Below are 19,756 nucleotides of genomic sequence, written 5' to 3'. Positions count from 1 at the left end.
TTTCAAACTGAGTCCAGATGACTACAACTGAAGCTTTTTCTACTAAATTCAGAATACTGTACTCTTTCATATGGTGGTACTGCAGTTACTGTTCTAAAATCAGAGAAATACTTTGCAGTACTTGATCACTCAATTCACAGTATTTGTGAGAAAAACGGAAAACACAGCTAATTAATCTGTAATTACTGATTAATAAACACATCAGAATACAGTACACTACGTTTTAATGCAGGTATTTAGTTAACAAATTAGGTCAAACAAACCAACATTGTATTGTATTGTATTGTATTCCATCTATTTTATTTATTTATTTTTTATTCATTTAAAAAAAAAAGTGCTATTTATTTTAATTGTTATTTATTTTAATTGTTATTTATTTTAATTGTCATTTATTTTATTTATTTTATTTATTTTATTTATTTTATTTATTTTATTTATTTTATTTATTTTATTTAATTTATTTAATTTATTTATTTTATTTATTTTATTTATTTTATTTATTTTATTTATTTTATTTATTTTATTTACTTTATTTATTTTATTTATTTTATTTGTACTTCATTTATACTTCATGTATTGCATTTACTTGATTTATTTCATTTATTTTGTTTTAAAAATGTTGAAACGGCTGAGTCTACACGCTTCTCTAAATTCATCCATGCATGATTTCATGTTCATATTGTCATTGTTTAAGACTAGAGCTAACTTCTGTGTTTTAATTGGTTATTATCTAGTCAAACCCCTCCCCCCCTGGTGAAACCGTCATATCCACTCACTCTGTGCCATAAGCAGCCACAGACACGTTGATCTATGAACGTTCTGGAGCTGTTGTCCTCTGTTTTATGTGAACTCTCCTTTGGTGCAACAGGTTGTGTCCTTCTTTAACGGCCTGCAGTAAAGTCAGCGCCGTAATGTTTGTGGGACTCCCGATACCTTATTTTCCAATTATTATTAAAATATATGAAGCAGACACACTTACTGCTCCACTCAGGGCCGGTCCTTGGGATTTAATGAGCCAGAGCAGGGAGTGTTGGGAGTGAAATGGAAAATAAAATTGGCAACACGAGGCTTTAGCACCACAGCAATGTTAACACGGTAAACAAGGTCCACTTTAATTCGCTCTGATAAAGAACTTAATCAAACTTAATCCCGCAATCACGAACCGGTATTGTTTTAGCAACAGTGGGTATAATGTGAGTGTTTAAAGTCGCTAATCGGGCGATAACGAGTCCGCGTTTATCACTTTGTGGGACTGAAGACGATCCCGAATGTGGACACTCAAAAGAGGAAGGAATCTTAGGCCGGAAAACACACTATTCTCGACATGTTTTAGTGCTGTCCCAGCGTCACACCTTGAAATGCAGTGGACAGCGCCGGCCTCTCGGGGTCAGGATATATCACAACGCAATAGTGCGAGTCGGAAAAACAGCGGCAGATGGCGACAGGTCTTGATTGACTGGACACTACGCGGGTGATGAGATAAAAACAGACTGAAGAGCTGTTTAACTGCTCTGCTGACCCGTGATTATGAATGAACCGCGCTTAAATAAACTGTGCAAAGCTGCTAGCGAGCTAACCTTAGCTCGAGTCATCAAAGGAACGGGACGGAAGGAAGTCAATGTGAGGCCCATCTTGAATAAAGCTTGTATGGTTATTGTTAGGCCGTAAATACACGTACGTCAGACCGATTAATCGATATGTATTACAAGTTTTGTGCACTTGTTTTACTCAGACACGGTAAATGAGGCACTACATAGTCTGATAAATAGTGCAGGACGATGTAGCGAGCAGTTGCGGGTTTCCATGGCGATAAGCAGGCGGCGGACCCTCTTCGCGCGATCGAACTCATCCCCTCACCTGAAGTCGCCCTTGTTGTTTGTGACTCTGTCGGCGGGACAATACGGAGCCGACGTTTCCAGAACGACGAGCTCCATCTGTTTGGAGCTGTTGCCGTGGAGACTGGACACGAGACACTCCCAGGTCCCGGCCAGAGACACGTCCATGTTGGACAGGACCAGCTCACTGCAACAAGGAGGAAGAAATGTGTCAGGATATGTAAGACATGTGACGATTTAGGGCGAAATGTGTGAAATAAACATTCAAAACACAGGCTAAAATCTCAGAGCCCCGAAAGTGTATAAGAGGATGTTGTTTCAGTTATTCAGCTTCATCTGTAAAGTTTGAAGAACGTAACGCTGTGCTCTTTTAATACCATATTTTCCAGACTATATGTTTTGGCGATTTATATTTCAGAGCAACTTATTTGTGATATTATTTGTTATTTTCACACTGACAACCACAAGAGGGCCCTCTAGGCTCTCAGCGACGCAGAAGAAGAATCTGCACTTCCTCTACCTCTGGAGTTTGTGGAGTTGTTTAGAAGTGACACAGAGGAAGAAGAATTCAATGGATTTAGTGATTTGGGGTAATACTGATGCTTTGGTAAACTTGTTAGCATGTTCTTTATGCTATAGTTATCTGAATAACTGTTCATATGTTACGTTAACATACCAGACACTTACCACAGTTCTGTCTGTGCCTCATGTAGCTGAAGGTGTTAGCGTTAGCATACGTCATGTAGCTGAAGGTGTTAGCGTTAGCATACGTACACCTATTCACCATGTTCTCTCATCTGTTATTATTTTAAACTGCATTTCAAGATGAAATGTCCCCCAAAAAGTGTGACTTATATATATATATATCTTTTTTCTTCTCTATTATGCATTTTTTGGCTGGTGCGACTTATACTCTGGATAATACGGTAATCAGACCTGTTAATTAACTCAAGAAAAACATTATTTTCTTTTGTACTCGCTTTGCGACTGCTACAATTACAATATCAGTGAGATGTTTTTTGCCCATCTTCTTTTACTATTGCAATAACAATTAAAATGTATAATGTAGCTGTTTTTTTACAGTCCCAGAGAAAAGTTCAGTTTACTCCAAAGGTCTTTCCATTTTTCCAGAAGTGCAGAAGCCTCGAGTCCACGGTTAAATGTAGTTCAGGATTAGCCATGTTAAGATCGGGATTACTGTATTTGGGAATTCTGCACAAAGATTAGAGTAAATGGAGTGGTAAAGTAGGTGAGGTGAAGGAGACTGGGACACGAGCAGAGCTGAATATTAACGTCAGAACAGCAGATATTTGCCACATTTGAACAAGGCACAAGGAATCATGAATATTCAAAGCAATTCATAAGAAGTATTTGTATTTATATTTTGTTATTTTTGAGGTCCATTGCCCTTCTTCGTCTGCTGTCGTCCATGTGAGGCATAACGACAATTGACTCAAGCAAGGTTTGAACTGCTGATCCTCTCGTTTAACCCTCCCCACTAACGAAGCTTTATCATCATTTGCACAAAATTATAATCAAAGTGTTAAATACTGTCCATGGGGATCAGAATAATACAAAATTACAACCATTTCCATAAAGATAAACCATTTAAAACAGACTATTGTACTTTTTGAACGTGAAAAAGAACCTTAGAATTATTGAGGACTGATGATTTTTAACATTTTTCTTTATTATATTTAGTAATAACATATAAAGATCATTATTTTACTTTCCGTTCAAGGTAAACCCGATATAATAAAAAAAACGGAATAATGAAAACTTGTCCACTGACGTCTCTGCTGTCGGTCCGCCTCTTCATAGTGGCATTTCTCCGTAACAAGCAGCACATTTTCATTTTTCAGACATTGTGACCTTGACATAACTGTGGGTGGAGATCAGTGACGCTCTTGAGCCTCCAACACGGGACAACGCGACAACTGAAACACGCCCAAATCAGTCAAAACACAACAAAAAACATATTAAAAAATGTTACCCGTTTTTTGCAATATCCAAGGAAACCGACTGTGTGCGAAAGAGCTCACCGTGTTGTCTTTGACTCACGATTATCACCACTCGGGCTTATCTCTCCGTTCAGTCACAGCGATCGCTATCTCATTGAAAAAGGCCCGATTAAACAAAGACAATGACAGCGCGTAGACGTGGGCCCGGCGCCAAGGCCCGGGACTAATCCCACGAGAGCCGACGATCATTTCTAAGAATCGGCTCCACGGAAATCCAGCCTCCGCCGTAATCGCCGTCAACAAACAAACAAACAAACAACAACAGCAGCGGACAGAATAAGGCCGATACTGACTCGTCTTTTTGTGCTTTTGAGAGCGTTCAGAGCGCGTTAAGACAATGCATAAATACAGGTTTTAAGTACGTTGTGAAGTGGATGAAGCCCGCAAGGACATGTCTTTTCACCATCATTGTTCTTAATGTTTTATTCGCAAACTTAACACTCGTCACTAAAAATACTTCATCTATTTGCACAGCGGTTCTTGTTTGTATTTAGTCTGTTTTTATTCAAACACCTTGCCTTTTATTTAATCAGTTTAAAGATTTACTGTTATTATTCACAATCCTAGTTTGAATTTCGTGGCAATCATCCCAAATCTTTCACATTTTGAATGGTATAAAACTTGTTACTTAGTGGTTTGGCATCATAAAGCCTTGGGTTATCCTCTGGTTTATGGGCTAACACTTAACTAGCTGCACCACTTGTTTAGTTATTGGGTGGATGTGACCAACGTGTGCTCTAGTCAACTTTTGATTTCACCAAGAGCGTTATTGGGGTTTAAAAGCAAGTCAGATGAGCAAGAATAGAAGTTGATAAAATATTGAAAAATGAACGGATAATTTCCCAAATGAGCAGGTTTTCCTCCGTCTCCAATGCACCGTTTGAACCCTCAGATTATATTAAGAAACGGGCCTTGCATATATTTTTCCATTTATATCCCACTGATCCTGGTCCAGCTGCTGTTTCTTTATCATTCTTCAAAGCGGCGTCCCAGTAAATCACAGGCGTTTTGCAGCCAGTTGGAATAATTGGGGACTTCCTGCTGGGAGGATATGAATTATGATCCGTGGTTGAATTAAAGCGACTTTACGTTTGCATTATTTATAAAGCATTTGGTGCACTCGCGTTCTCGGCGAGAGCATCTGTTTTCGATAAAAGGTTCAGTTTGGTCGAAAATGCCACGGGACGACTTACAGATGGTGCAATCTGTTGTGTAAGACCTGGAGATTGACCTGGAAGAAGGTGACGCCGGGAAAATATGAACACGACACAACATACCAAAGGCTCAAATATGGTGTTTGCCAGGTTCCCTCCTCCTCCACTCCCTTGAAGTTCCTATGACAGGTTTTTATGATGTTCTAATTGTGACTTTATTTGGTTTATTTACACCTGTTGTACATATAAATTAAGAGTTTTACACCAATCGAGCAGGTATTTGTGGAGAAAACAGAGAGAAATAGGTAGAAAATGAAAGGAAGTGACATCACAGAGAACTTTTAGGCATCATTTACACAAAGAAACAAAATGTTTGACTCTTTAACCATTAATTTTACAAGATAAAGTCGCTCTTTTATATTTTTGTCTGTCAAATAACCACTTGTGACATCAGATTATTTTTTACCCAGTTTTTGCTGGGTAATTGCCTAGAGTAATGTCATCAATTACAAACAGGAAGTGAAATTATAAACCTACAAAATGTGCTGTTTTGTGATAACTTTTTTTGTAATTTTTAGCAAAAATCAAAATATATTTATCTGAACTGCATTTTAGTTCAATGAGTCGTCCGACCTGTAGGGGGCACTTTAAGTTTCCTTATATTACATGTGGGGCTCGGGTTTGCTTTTACTTTTAGTGTGTAAAATAAAAGCAAACCCCCACAGCAAACCTAAAAAAGCAAATTTTTTAGGTTTATCATTTCACTTCCTGTTTTAATCGATGACATCACACTAGGAAATTACCCAAAAAAACACTTATCTTATTTAAAAAACATATGAGTGACTTTTTTTTGTTGAATTCATGTTTAAAGAGTCAAAAAAGTTGTTTCTTTGTATAAATTATGGAGAAACCTTTATTGTGATGTCACTTCCTGTCTCTTTCCACAGATTTTTCAAACTTTTTTCCACAAATACCTACTTGATTGATGTAAAACTGTAAATTGTATGTACAACAAGTTCAAACACACCAAATAAAGTCAAAATTAGACAATATGAAAACCTGTCATAGGCACTTTAACTGTATTACATCTGCTTCCTCCTTCCACAGTTTGAAAATGAAGACGAAATGAAGACCAGCTTTAAATGTGCAAGGAATGGATTAGCAATCGCTATATATATAAAAATAAAAACTGAAATTGTTCCACCTCATTGTTCTGTATTAAAACAAAAACTAAAAATGGTAGAATTGGAAATCAAAGCCTGCATTTCCAGCACGTCTCATCATCATGTAGACATATAAAGATGCCGGCTAAGTGTCTTGCCCAAGAGCACCACTGGGTCTCGAACCCCCAACTGCAGCGTCGTCCAAGCTGCTTAATGAGACATTGGAGAGATTCTGGGACTTTGGAGCTCCGTCTGCTGCTCTTCTGGCTTTAATAACGACTTCACAGTCCAGCGCCTCTGTGTTGGTGGTATTTGGACCGTAATAGGACTAATGCGTGCCTCGTATGCATATATTTGCGGGCATTTATGGTTAACACACTGTAATTGGGCGGCGTTATTCACACGGAAATAATGAAGGGCCGACCCCGCCTCCAGTCGCTCCCATTAATTAGTTCCTTGTCTTCGCCCACTCCCATTAGACACTGAGCACTGAACACAATCTTAATAATCCGCTCTTTATGTTGTTTTAAGCCGATGGTGTGGAACTTTGGACTTTGGATATCTTTTATGGAGGGTAAAGAGATAGAAGCGATGTTTACGATATAACAGAGTAAAATAGCACAAAGAATGGGTCGAATTATCATTATTCGAGGGTTGAAAAGTGCAAATTGTGTGCGAAATTAACTTATTTTGGCGTCGACGGCGGCTTTGTTCCACTAGGGGGAGACCGGTTCATGCCGCGCTGTGCCCAAAACTTAAATTAAATTATCAATAAGCCGCAATCTTCATTTTGTTTTAATCAAATTACTACCACTACTGTTAAATAGAGTGACCAATCTAAAGTGTTAGAATACTTTTGAATGACTGTTACGTTTGGCAATTTTAACATTAGGCCAACGGAAAAGCTCGCGCTCGATTGCAGTTTTATTTAGCCTACTTTCTTTTATTTATTTTCAAGGATGATTCAGCCAGTACGTATAATTGGACAGGGCAGGAAAACAAGTGGAAAAACACTGAGAAATGGCGAGAGCATGTAGGACATTCAGCAAATTGTTAGAGACGGTAATCCAATCCAAAACGCTGAGATCGACTGGCATTTTTTGACATTTTTCACCCCGTTTTTTAAAAGCACACCATTTAGTCTTTGATACCGACAGAGACGCTATTGGAACAGCCATTTACCTTGAACAGGAAATTAAAATAATTGCCGTGGATGGTATTGATTTGAAGAACTTTTCGCCGCCGCCGTCCGTCCCGCTTGCTTAACGTAATGTAACTTTAAAGAACATTGCCGGAGGGACGCCTCGGGCTGTTGACTCTCTGACGGACGGAAAATGAAGTAGTATTGTGTGATATTGATTGTTTTCAGGCAATGAATGAAAGCGCACGCGAAAAACATGCACTTGAATTGAATATTAAGGGATGAAAAGAGGTTTGACGGAACATTTCAACGGCAAATTAAACTGTTTTTTGCAAATAAAGCAAAAAAAAAATGACAATAGAAGCCCAAACATAAGATCAAGACTTCAAGAATTCAGGTGCAAATGTTTATTTTTTTAGGTCTAACTCAACTATCTATAGAACTATCTACACTATACAACTATTTAGAATTTAATAAAATGTGTTATTTTAGTGAAGTTGCAGTTTGGAATGGAATAAAATGGCAAATATGAAGTTGAAACCCATGAGTTAATGATGCGTCACAGTCGTATTTAGATGCAAATCAGACTGTTATTAGTATACATTAATAGTTTACAAAGCAACATTAGTGCGTGAACTTTTAACTTTTGTAGACGTTAGAACCTTAGCGTTAGCAACGGTAGCATAACAGAGCATTTAGAGCGTTGAGCAGGAGGCGGAGGATAGTCGAAAGTATGAGGGATTTTGAGATGTTTCAAATGTTCCAGTGTAAATTTACAAGTCGGAAGATGTGAAATCCGAGCTCCGAGGACGACCGGAACGCAGCATAAATGAGAAGTATTCCCTGTAAATTGAGTGTGACATATATGACAAATCAACTATCTTAAACTCCTAAACAATCCTGAGCGATAAATGACTCTTGGTTCACAGCAGCAGGTTGTATTTCTCGCTAAATAATTTACACAGCAGAGTTTGTGATAATTATATTAGTACGACTGAACAGCAGGAGTCTGTGTCATTGCGTTTCACTCCCTGTTGGACGTCTTCTTCCTTTAGTTCAAGATCAGGCTGATTAAAAATGAAAAGTTCTTTCTCGCAAACCTAAATCGAGGGTTTTACTGTTGTCGAATATGGGATTAAAACCTGTGAATAAAGGTAAAATCATGATGTTGTGACGTCCTTATACGTGTGACAACTGCCTTTCCAAACACAACAGTTTAGATCAGGGGTGGGCAAACTGCGGCCCGCGGGCCACATACGGCCCGTTTGTCGTTATAATCCGGCCCACCAAACATGCCAAGTAATATTTGCCCTAAGGCATCTGTCTGCACTTGTATCCTTAATAAAGATGACATGAAATGAATTAAATAATAGATTAAATAGCCTATATTTGACAGAAAAGCTATATTTTATTTAATATAAAAAAAAAAACCTAAAAAAATTCAGGCCAATGATCGGCCCTCCGCTTCTTGCCTGGATTCGAATATGGCCCTCGAAGGAAAATAATTGCCCACCCCTGGTTTAGATGAGCTTATAAATATGTATATTTTTTTTTAAAGTCACGACAAAGGATAGCTAGCTATATTTAACAGTTTGGAAGTATTTTTAACAGTTTGGAGGTAGTTTTAACAGTTTGGAAGTATTTTTTAACAGTGTGGAAGTATTGTAACAGTTTGGAAGTATTGTAACAGTTTGGAAGTATTTTTAACTGTTTGGAAGTATTTGTAACAGTTTGGAAGTATTGTAACAGTTTGGAAGTATTTGTAACCGTTTGGAAGTATTTGTAACAGTTTGGAAGTATTGTAACAGTTTGGAAGTATTTGTAACCGTTTGGAAGTATTTGTAACAGTTTGGAAGTATTGTAACAGTTTGGAAGTATTGTAACAGTTTGGAAGTATTTGTAACAGTTTGGAAGTATTGTACCATTATAAACAAACATAACTACTCAGATTTATGGTATAATCCCTGTACTTCGCTGTATTCCTGCCTGTCCAGAGTCCGGAGCCGGAGGAACTCCACAAACGTCGACACAAACAGAGTTTCACCTTGAGCCGGGTCGTGTCCCCTCCGGGGCCCCCGCTGTCAACAGTGTGCGACAAATCCGGACGCACTTTAAGCCCGCAGCCAAATCTTGTGTGTTTAGCGTTTCCCGCCCGCCGCCGCCGCCGAGGCGTGGAGGTGACCGCGCCGACGTGACCCGCCGTGGCTAATGCGACGCCGCTCGGGGACAAAACGGCGAGTCTGGGGACGGAACGGAGCGCTCGGGGCACGACGCGGTACCATCCACAAACCATTATCGCCAACACGAGGAACTAATAATGACTGCCACAACTTCCTCTATTCATTCATCCCAGGGCAGCTGTGGCCTCAGAACATATAAATAATACAACAAAATACACAAAAGAGGAATTATGAAGACTAAAAATGGGAAGGAAAACTGAATACGACGATCTTAAGTAGTGCATATAATGTGTTAAAATCCCTTTAATCCCTTGTATGTACGTTTTTGGCATTTCATTGCAGTTTAACACATCTGAAGTCGCTTTCCACAGTTAAACCATTTGCATTCGTCGGGTTGCAGTCTTTCCCGATTGTGTCATCCGCGTCCCACGACTCCCGTTTGCAACGCACACACTTCTGTCAGCGCAGCAATCCGGAGCCATTACGAAGGGCGAGAGGTCGAAACGTCGCATTATTACCATTTTCGTTGGACCAGAATCAACGTCGGCGCCATCGGCTCCGGAAACGACGTGCGAAGCGTTGCAGGAGGGAGACCGGAGCAGCCAAGAACAACACCGAGCTTCGGCGAGAGAAATGACCTTTACCTCCCGACACGACTGAACGGGAGTTAGTCATTTAGGCCAATCAGGCTCACAGCTTCAGGAGATCAGAGCGGGAGCGTGGACTTGCAGGTTTTGGGGGGGGGGCCCGGCAGAGGGGACGGAGCGGGCGGGCGATGCCGGTTTGCTCTGATTTGAATGGGCCAAAGCCAAATTCCTGTCATGTTAAGCTCCTCGTTTCTGATTGGGGCCAGGAGACAAAGCCACCAGCGGTTCCTCGGCGAACTGGTGGAAGGTCGGAAGTGGACGGTCGGAAGTGGACGGTCGGAAGTGGACGGTTGCCGGGGGTCGGACGGCGTGGATGTGTCGATTGTTACAGAAATAATAAATGTCCAAATCACACTTGAGAATGAAATGGTCGTTGAAAGCCATTGGACCCACCTCTGAAACAAGGATGGTAGTTTGGAGCGACACCAAAAGACGTTTTTTTGAACCTTGGAGCTTCTGGCCGTAACTTGTTTGTTGTGTTCGTTTTGAAGACGTCACGCACACTCCGTTGTCTCTCTCTTTGCGGTTCGATAGCCGTACAAAAAACGTTAAAAAAGTGAAAATGAAAGGGTTTTTGATACTTCAAGAAGACAGACGTTCCGAGCTTCGAGCGCTTTGAGTCTCCGACGCTTAAACGCAGAGACGACTCGCCACGACGAACCCATCGTCTGCTTTTCCTCGTGCACACGCCCTCTGCACCGGACACGCCCTCTGCACCGGACACGCCCTCTGCACCGGACACGCCCTCTGCACCGGACACGCCCTCTGCACCGAAAACACGCCCTCTGCGCCGGACACGCCCTCTGCACCGGACACGCCCTCTGCACCAGACACGCCCTCTGCGCCGGAAACGCCCTCTGCGCCGGACACGCCCTCTGCACCGGACACGCCCTCTGCACCGGACACGCCCTCTGCACCAGACACTCCCTCTGCGTCCGGACACGCCCTCGGCACCGGAAACACGCCCTCTGCACCGGACACGCCCTCTGCGCCGGACACACCCTCTGCGCCGGACACCGGACACGCCCTCGGCACCGGACACACGCCCTCTGCACTGGACATGCCCTCTGCACCGGACACGCCCTCAAATCTTCCAAGAGCACGGACTTTGTGTCTGATCCTGAAATATTGCAGCCGGACAGATGGACATGAGGCTCGTTAAAACGGTCTGGAGCGATATTCAGTTGCTAACGACCTGAAACAAAGTCTGGAGTGATCTCTGTAAGTCCACTGGCCCCTCCTGACCACAGGGACACGTCTCTGGACAAACGGAATCATTTGTGAAAAACAGTCTTAAAATGAACTCAAACAGTCAGCGCTACGTCTCGTTTGTTCCTCTCTCGTCGCTTTACATTTCTATATTTTACACGTGTATAAGAGATCCCCAACGGACGCAAGGCTTAACTAAATATAGCTAGAGCTGCTTCAAAGGGACATCAAGTATTGCGAGCAAGGGAGCATTGCCTCAAAAACAATTCCTTTGTCAAATCTATTCATTTCACCTCAGCCCAGGGACGGTCCGTAACTCGACGCGTTCAATTGTTTTTTGCTGTAAAAGGCTTTATTGTCCTCGACATTTCATCCAAGAGCAGATCTCCATCCAAAACTGAAAGACAAACTGAATAACCAGAGATTTACAGCAACTTGAAGCGCCGAAACAATGCGGATGCTACAATATTTCTCTGTTTGTGAACCATTTATAGAGACAGTGCGCTGCTAACGACAAGAGGCACGAAACAGAACGCTAACTGGAGGCACTGCTCTGTCTGAAGCGCTGTCACTCAACTAAGACTTTAATCTGACCGTAAAGAACTGACCGATTTGTGCTGGTCAACAACTCATTTTCTTTTCTTTTCTTTTTTACACTATTTTTAAACTTAAAACAACAAAATATACAAAACAAACTGACTTATGCAAAGAAAGAGAAAAACTGAATAAATAAATGAATGAATAAAAATAATAAATTAATATGTAAATGGATAAAATAATGAATAAATGAATAAACTAATAAATACACAAAATAAAGAATAAATAAATGAGTGAAAGAATAAATAAATAAATAATTAACAAAAGAGAGAAAAATAAATAAATGAATGAAACAATATATAAATACATAAAAAATGAATAAGTGAATGAAAGAATGAATACTTTGGAAGAGTAGGGACCAAATGTTCAAATTAAGTACCGTATTTTCCGGACTATAAGTCGCACCCTTTTTCATAGTTTTGCCCTGGGTGCGACCTTTACTTATATTTCTACTTATATACTTATATATATACTGGAGCGGAGTGTTTGTTATTTTCACACTTTCATTTCATACTTCAATGCGACATATATTATGCATTTTTTGGCTGGTGCGACTTATAGTCCGGAAAATACGGTATACTGTAACTATAACAAAACTATTACTCAAGTAGTACTGAAAATACAGTGCAAGAAAACCTTTTCTCCAGAAGCACAATTTGTATTCAAAAGTTACTCAAGACATTGTAACCAAGTCGTTTTTACAGTTTGAAAGCATGAGAAGGCAGTAGCAGTAGCGCGCGCTGTGGTTGCCAGATAAACCACACAATAACCAGCGATGCAGTCGTGTTGACAGATGGGGGCACATTTCTGTCGGCGCTCTATCAATATTTATGCTCAAGGCCGAGGCGACGGCTGCAGTTAAACTAATCAAGAGCCCACGTGGCCCGTCCCGCTGCGGTTGCCAGGGCGTTACATCAAACACATCTGGAAAACTGGGAGACGTTTTAATAAAAGATGCAATACAGAGTTTGGATGGGACTACAAGAGAGGGACAAAGTGTGAGGCTAATGAGCGCGTCTGGACCCAAAAGTTTGTTTGAGTTTGAGAACAAATGTGAAAGTTAAAAGAGGCACTTCCGAAAGGTCGTACCCTAAAATCATATTACTCTTATTTACGCTTAATTTAAAGCTATTTTCTTCCATCTGTGAAGAGTTGAGGTCAAAATGTGATGGTAGAACTTGCCGTTCACTGAAAATTTTATTTTAGACCGGGTTTTTGGACAATATCTCTGTGATTTTTGAAGCTTTCTATATGAAATTTAAATTGGTACAAAGCTCAATAACTTCTCTATCCAATTGTTTGTTTTTGCTCAACTAAATAGTGTAATGCTTCTGAATATCTACATCAATAAAACAGAATATAGCAAGAAAACTATAATACCAAGTCTTAATAAATTATTGTTGTGGGAAGAAGATACTAAACAAATATAAAATAAATTCATGCAATGACCTTCCATCAGGATGAAAGTGAAATGCAGTTTTTTTCACAAGTCAAAAAGTAGCACCATTGTTCAACTTATCTGCGCTTTCATTAATTAATTTATTTGTTCTTTCATTCTTTCTTTAATGTATCTATTATTTTATTTATATTTTTATTCATTTATTTGTTCTTTCATTAATTAATTAATTGATTATATCTTTAATGTATATATCATTTGTATTTATTCTTTTATTAATTCATGTATTCTCGGTGCTATTCATTCAGTCCATGTCATATGCAGTATCATTTGTCCTTCACTCCATTAGTACTTTAGTCTGTTTTAGAGATGAATTATATTTACATTAACGTGTGCTGTAACTCCCGGGGCTGTGATTGGTTGTGACGGCTAATCAGGATAATCACAATATAATCATTGTTCAGCGACATGTCAGACCACGGGTACGAAAGACGATTAAAAATGTCCCTGTTGCTTTGTCACAGTCTCAATAATCGTTACAACAATCGTAGCACAAACATTTGATATCGTGACGTTCCCAGTGTCGACTCCACGTGAACACACACACTGCACATTCTTTGGCTCACATTTACCGTATTTTCCGAACTATAAGTCGCACCTTTTTTCATAGTTTTGGCCCGGGGTGCGACTTATACTTATATACTTATACTTATATACTTATACTTATATACTTATACTTATATACTTATACTTATGCACTTATACTCCGGAGCGACATATATGTGATATTATTTGTTATTTTTACACTTGCAACTGCATTTCATACTCCAGTGCGACTTATATATGTTTTTTTCTTCTCTTTTATGCATTTTTTGGCTGGTGCGACTTATACTCCAGTGTGACTTATATATATATATATATATATATATATATATATATATATATATATATATTCTTCTCTATTATGCATTGTTTGGCTGGTGCGACTTACTCCGGAAATATACGGTACCTTATATTTCAATCTCTTATTTCCTCGTATACGACGGCAATTATGATCAACACTTACACGCTGTTCGTTGCACGGCGTGTCCAGGATCAATTCATAGTACTCTGGTCAATCTGGGTCCTTGTATGAGGCTCTGGGAGTGGACCATGGAGTGGACGGACCCAGAGGTTTGTGTGTTTGTTTGTGTGTGTTTGTGTTTGCACGCGTGTTTGTGTGTCTCCAGGGAGCGGCCGTGCTGATTGGTCTGCGGCTCTGGCACCGGGCCAAGCCAACTCACCCCGTCCTCTCCGATCCGTATCAAGGGCGTCATCACAAAAGGGAAATGAGACCGCGGTGTGAACACAAACAACACACAACATCGGACATAACAACGTATTATTGCTACACTAGATTTACAAAATGTCGTCATTGTCGTCATGCGTGTGTGTTTTTCTCGACTAAACCGTTTTTAACGCCGCTAAACAAAGCAAAATATAACGCTGACTAATTATATCGAGCCTTAGGGAGAGAGGACACTTACAGGAAACCAGGAAAATAAAGTAGCACCCGTGAATTTGCACGCCTCTGATTTGTGATGTTGACTTAAAAACAAAGTAATTTCGAAATTTTATTGCAACTTCTCTCTGAGGTAAATCCACTAAATAAATATAGCAAATCCAAATTGTAACGGTAATAATCTGAGCTTGAAATGGCCCTCAAAAATGGCCCTCACACAAACATGGATGACGCAAAAGGCGCCGACGGTCAAGGACTGGACTGTGGTTAAAATGGACGTACGAAAAATGGGAAAAAAAATACAGAATTTAGACGAAATGTGACATGATTTTCCATCCATCCATTTTCTACCGCTTGTTCTCTTTCGGGGTCGCGGGTGACTGGAGCCTATCCCAGTGACTTCGGGCCTTAGGCGGGGTACACCCTGGACAGTGGCCAACTTGTCGCAGGGTTAACACAGAGACATTTACAGACAATTATTCACTCTCACATTCATTCACTAGGGCTAATTTAGAGTCACCAATTTTGCCTAACACATGCATGTCTTTGGACGGTGGGAGGAGCCAGAGAACCTGGAGAGAACCCACGATAACACGAGGAGAACATGCAGACTCCACCCAGAGAGATCATGTGATGTTGGTCTGATCCGGGAATCGAACACATGAGCCAGAGCGCTAACCGCCTTTGCCACGGTGCACCCAATGACATGACATGACATGATTTTTATTTTTTTTTATTTGTCTGCTGCTTTTATTTTGTGTCTTCTCTCTTTCTCTGGTCGTGTTTTTCTTGTTCTGTTTATTTTTTGATTTGTGCTTTAATTCAAAAATAATAATAAAAGATAGCACCAAAAAAAAAAACTGTTGTAAAATCAATGATAAAGGGTTTCTAAAAAATAAAAAAACATTTAAAAAAAGAAAAAAAAATGGCAACAGCAACAAAAAAAGAAAGGTTTTGCGTAATAATAATTCAATAATAAAGGGTTTTCTAAAAAATACAAATAATAACAGATTATTGGGAGCAGCCTTTCTTCTGTCCAGAACATCTACATTGACCGCTCCTGCTGTTTTTGAGCGAGTTGACTGGTTCTTCTCATCCAAAGTCATCTCATCGCATTGCTGACCGTGTGTTCCCTTGTATATGACAAATAAATCTAAATCTAACCTTGCCTAGACCAAGTATAGCTCAAGTTCAGGAGACGGATGCTCAATGACACGTGGTCACTCGTCTCCACTCACGCCGTGACCGCGCAGAACCAATTACCATATGTTCTACGCCGGTCGCATGTTCCTACTCTGTGCGTCCGATTCAAAATTCCTCCCGCTGCTTATTTTTGCATGTCTTATTGACTTATTCTGCTCGGCCGGACGCTGGCGTGTCCCCGAGGGCTCGTGTCGGGGGCTAATCAGCTACGACCCTAAAGCGGTGAATGGCGAGCGTTCACACCAAAGACGACCTGGGGAGTGAGTACACACCTTAATGGAACGATGTAAAGATTGGCTAGCAGTAATTAAGTGTGAGAAATCATAAAGTTGTGACTCAAATGTGGTGGAAAAGATGCGAGATCTGACAAACCGCCGATACTTCCGATCAAAGCCATACATTTCTATGAATAACGTAAATTGCTGGACCTGGTTTATTGCTCCTCGGACTCGGCGCTGTGATCAGCACTGAGCGTTGCCGGGGCAGCACTGGACGTTCACAGGCTTGAGTCACTGGTACATGTTTATTTACGAGGGCTTTGTGTGTCTGCTCCCTTCAGATCTCTGTGTTCAGCAGCAGCAGAAGGACAGCGTTCTCTGTGAGGGCAACACTCCTCTGTGTTCAGGAATATATATATATATATATATATATATATATATATATATATATATATATATATATATATATATATATATATATTCTGCACCTCAACCTGGAATGATTTACAAAAGAGCTGGAAACTAGAGAGCTGATTCCGGTAAAACAGTAAAACAAGTCATGCTGAAAAGTTTGGAAATGGGCTCCCTTGAAAAAAAAAAAAAATCTTGTCTGGTAAAATGATAAATAAATAAATAAATACAATAGAATAATATAAATGAATAAATAAAAATACATAACATGACATAAATAACATAAATAAATTTAAATAAAATAAATGAAATAGATCAAATAGATCAAATAAATACAATAAATACAATAAATAATATAAATGAATAAAATGAATAAAATGAAATAAATAAATAAATTAAAGAGACAACCTATCAAGACAGAGCAGTGGGCATGTTTTGGGGGATGGGTCTTGAATGCAAGAGAATCTCATCTTTGATTGGGTAAATGAAAAGGGAAAACAATTATAATATTGCCAAAATATATTAAAAAAATGACATTATGATAAGCAAGACACCAGTTTGTTTTCTCCGAGATTAGAACCAGTCACTATCTGGATATTGGGTGGCTACTTATCCACTCAGCCACTTCCACTACAATTAGAAAAGGGCAAAGAAGGATGAACCCAGGACCCAAACAGGCGTAAATAATGCAAAAACGTCATGGTTCATTAAAAATACATAGTAGAAGTGCCACTTAAGTCCACAAACTCCACCTTTCTGTAACTGTACTATAACTATAACCATAACTACAACTATAACTATAAGTCTCATTCAGCCTCCGTGCTTTCTGACCTGCTGATGAGGCTGCAGTCGTGGATGATGCTCTCCTCCACCGCCACGCCCTGCTCCTCGTGGGTGCTCACGTGGTGCCCGTTGTGCCTCCAGCTTAGCTCCATGCGCGGGTACAGGTAGGACGCGGTGCACTGGAGGGGCAGTCTGTCCCCCTGAAACACCAGCTGCCTCTGGGACGGGATGAGCTGGAAGAGGGGCAGCTCCAGGGGCCCATCTAGGGGACGGGAGAGAGAATAAATGATGAGGTAGAAGCGATATAGAAGGGTTGTACGGGACATCGCAGACAAATACCACCGGATACGCTCTGAACATGGTCTCTACTCTGATTTAAAAACATGGTCAGATGGCAGAAAGGCGTCAGGACGAGGCTGTTGATTATTTATGAAGTTAAAAACAGCACAGGGGATCTTGGAGCTCTGCATGACGTCACAGGACCGGGAAGAACTGACAGGACTTACTGAACAAACATGAATGAAGCCAAATACAACTATTTTACGAAGAATCAATGATACAGCACGGTTTAAAACTCACAAAAAGTAAACATTTGCATAATAAACATTCTTTAAACTCATCATTATATCAAGTTTTTGCAAGTAGAGTTGATCAGATAAGTTTAAAAAGCAGTAAATTATTAAATTTTTTGGTCACATTTTTAAAACGAATTTCCATTATTTCATTGTTCCATATCCTGAATTTGCTGGCATTTCCTCTATAGCACGCGGGGACGTTACAGAATCACCAGTCCTCAAAGTGTCTCTGTAATCCACACAAATGCGCTGCCAAGGTCACACCCACCGCCCTCTGGCCTCCTCATCCCCCTGCTCTCCAGTTCACACGTGTATCCTCCCGCGCCGTGAGATCACGAGCGCCCGATAATGGAAACGGCCTTGAGCGCTGGACTGGACTCTCGCTGACTTCTTACATGTGCACAATACAAGCCTCGACATCAGCGATAGGATTACGCACCGAGCGGCCCGGTCTGAGTCCCCCGAGCGTTCCTTTTCCACCTTCCTCGACGGCCAGCGAGACTATGATAAGGCCGCGATAAGGCGAAGACGGAGAGGTGCGTTTAGGATAAAACCACGGGAAAACAACGCGGGACGGAGCTCGAGTCGCGGCGGGAAGAGGCAGATGTCAGATGTTTTACAGATACTGAGCAAAAGTGTATCTTTGTAATCACACGGTTTAAGGGGGTTTGGAGAGCTGTGCCGGGCGTTTGAGGACACGGGTCGGCTTTAGGACATGATCTGTGAGGGAAGATACCAGGGAGTCGCACCTTTTTACATCGTTTTGGCCGGAGTGCGACTTATACTCCAGAGCGACTTATATGTGATATTATTCATTATTTTCACTCTGGCAACTGCATTACACATGTTGATTATTTTCACACTGACAACCACAAGAGGGCGCTCTAGGCTCTAAGCGACGCAGAAGAAGAATCAGCACTTCCTCTTCCTCTGGAGTTTGTGGAGTTGTTTAGAAGTGACACAGAGGAAGAAGAATTCAATGGATTTAGTGATTTGGGGTGAAACTGATGCTTTGGTAAACCTGTTAGCATGTTCTTTATGCTATAGTTATCTGAATAACTGTTCATATGTTACGTTAACATACCAGACACTTACCACAGTTCTGTCTGTGCCTCATGTAGCTGAAGGTGTTAGCGTTAGCATACGTCATGTAGCTGAAGGTGTTAGCGTTAGCCTACGTACACCTATTCACCATGTTCTCTAATCTGTTATTATTTTAAATTGCATCATCAAATAAATTTCCCCCAAAAATGCGACTTATATGTTTTTTTCTTCTCTATTATGCATTTTTTGGCAGGTGCAACTTATAGTCTGGAAAATACGGTAATAGTTTATTCTTCTCGCAGGTGCAAATATCAGCAATGATTCTATGTCTAAAACGAACGCGGGAAAAACGTCTCTGGTGGTGATGGAGGTCGAGTTTGGCTAAATTTACTCTGTTACTGTTACATCATAGAAAACAAAAGTAACCATAACATGTAATAGCATTTCAGGAGGCAAGAGTGGTACTTCAATGTGTCGCTTTTGTGTGAAATTGTCCTCTTGAAGCTTTTAAGTGCAGGGGCCAATGTCGAGTGCAAAGTTTAACGAAAGTCAAGGCACTCAAACAGATCAAAACAATATTTAAAATGTGAAATTACGCCAACGCAACAGTTTTGTCCTGATGAAGGCTGAAGAGCATAAGTTTATCCTAATCTGCCATGTGGAAATACAGGCTTTTAA

General features: G+C 40.4%; 1 protein-coding gene across 1 annotated transcript in view; it reads right to left on the bottom strand.

Moving 5' to 3' along the window:
* The window catches only part of LOC140351443 (adhesion G protein-coupled receptor A2-like), a 115,203-nt gene that overhangs the window by 21,886 nt on the left and 73,561 nt on the right, over positions 1-19,756 (bottom strand). The window contains exons 7-8 of the mRNA XM_072437282.1: positions 17,508-17,721; positions 1,858-2,022 (exon numbers count right to left, since the gene is read on the bottom strand). Of these exons, the coding sequence (XP_072293383.1) occupies positions 1,858-2,022; positions 17,508-17,721 (379 nt within the window). The remainder of the gene's footprint in view (positions 1-1,857; positions 2,023-17,507; positions 17,722-19,756) is intronic.

This window comes from Eucyclogobius newberryi, unplaced genomic scaffold, assembly GCF_026437365.1.
Source record: "Eucyclogobius newberryi isolate DKJ021-1_F unplaced genomic scaffold, fEucNew1.0.hap1 SCAF_8, whole genome shotgun sequence".
Classification (NCBI taxonomy): Eukaryota; Metazoa; Chordata; class Actinopteri; order Gobiiformes; family Gobiidae; genus Eucyclogobius; species Eucyclogobius newberryi.
This window is presented reverse-complemented; position numbering and strand designations above follow the sequence as displayed.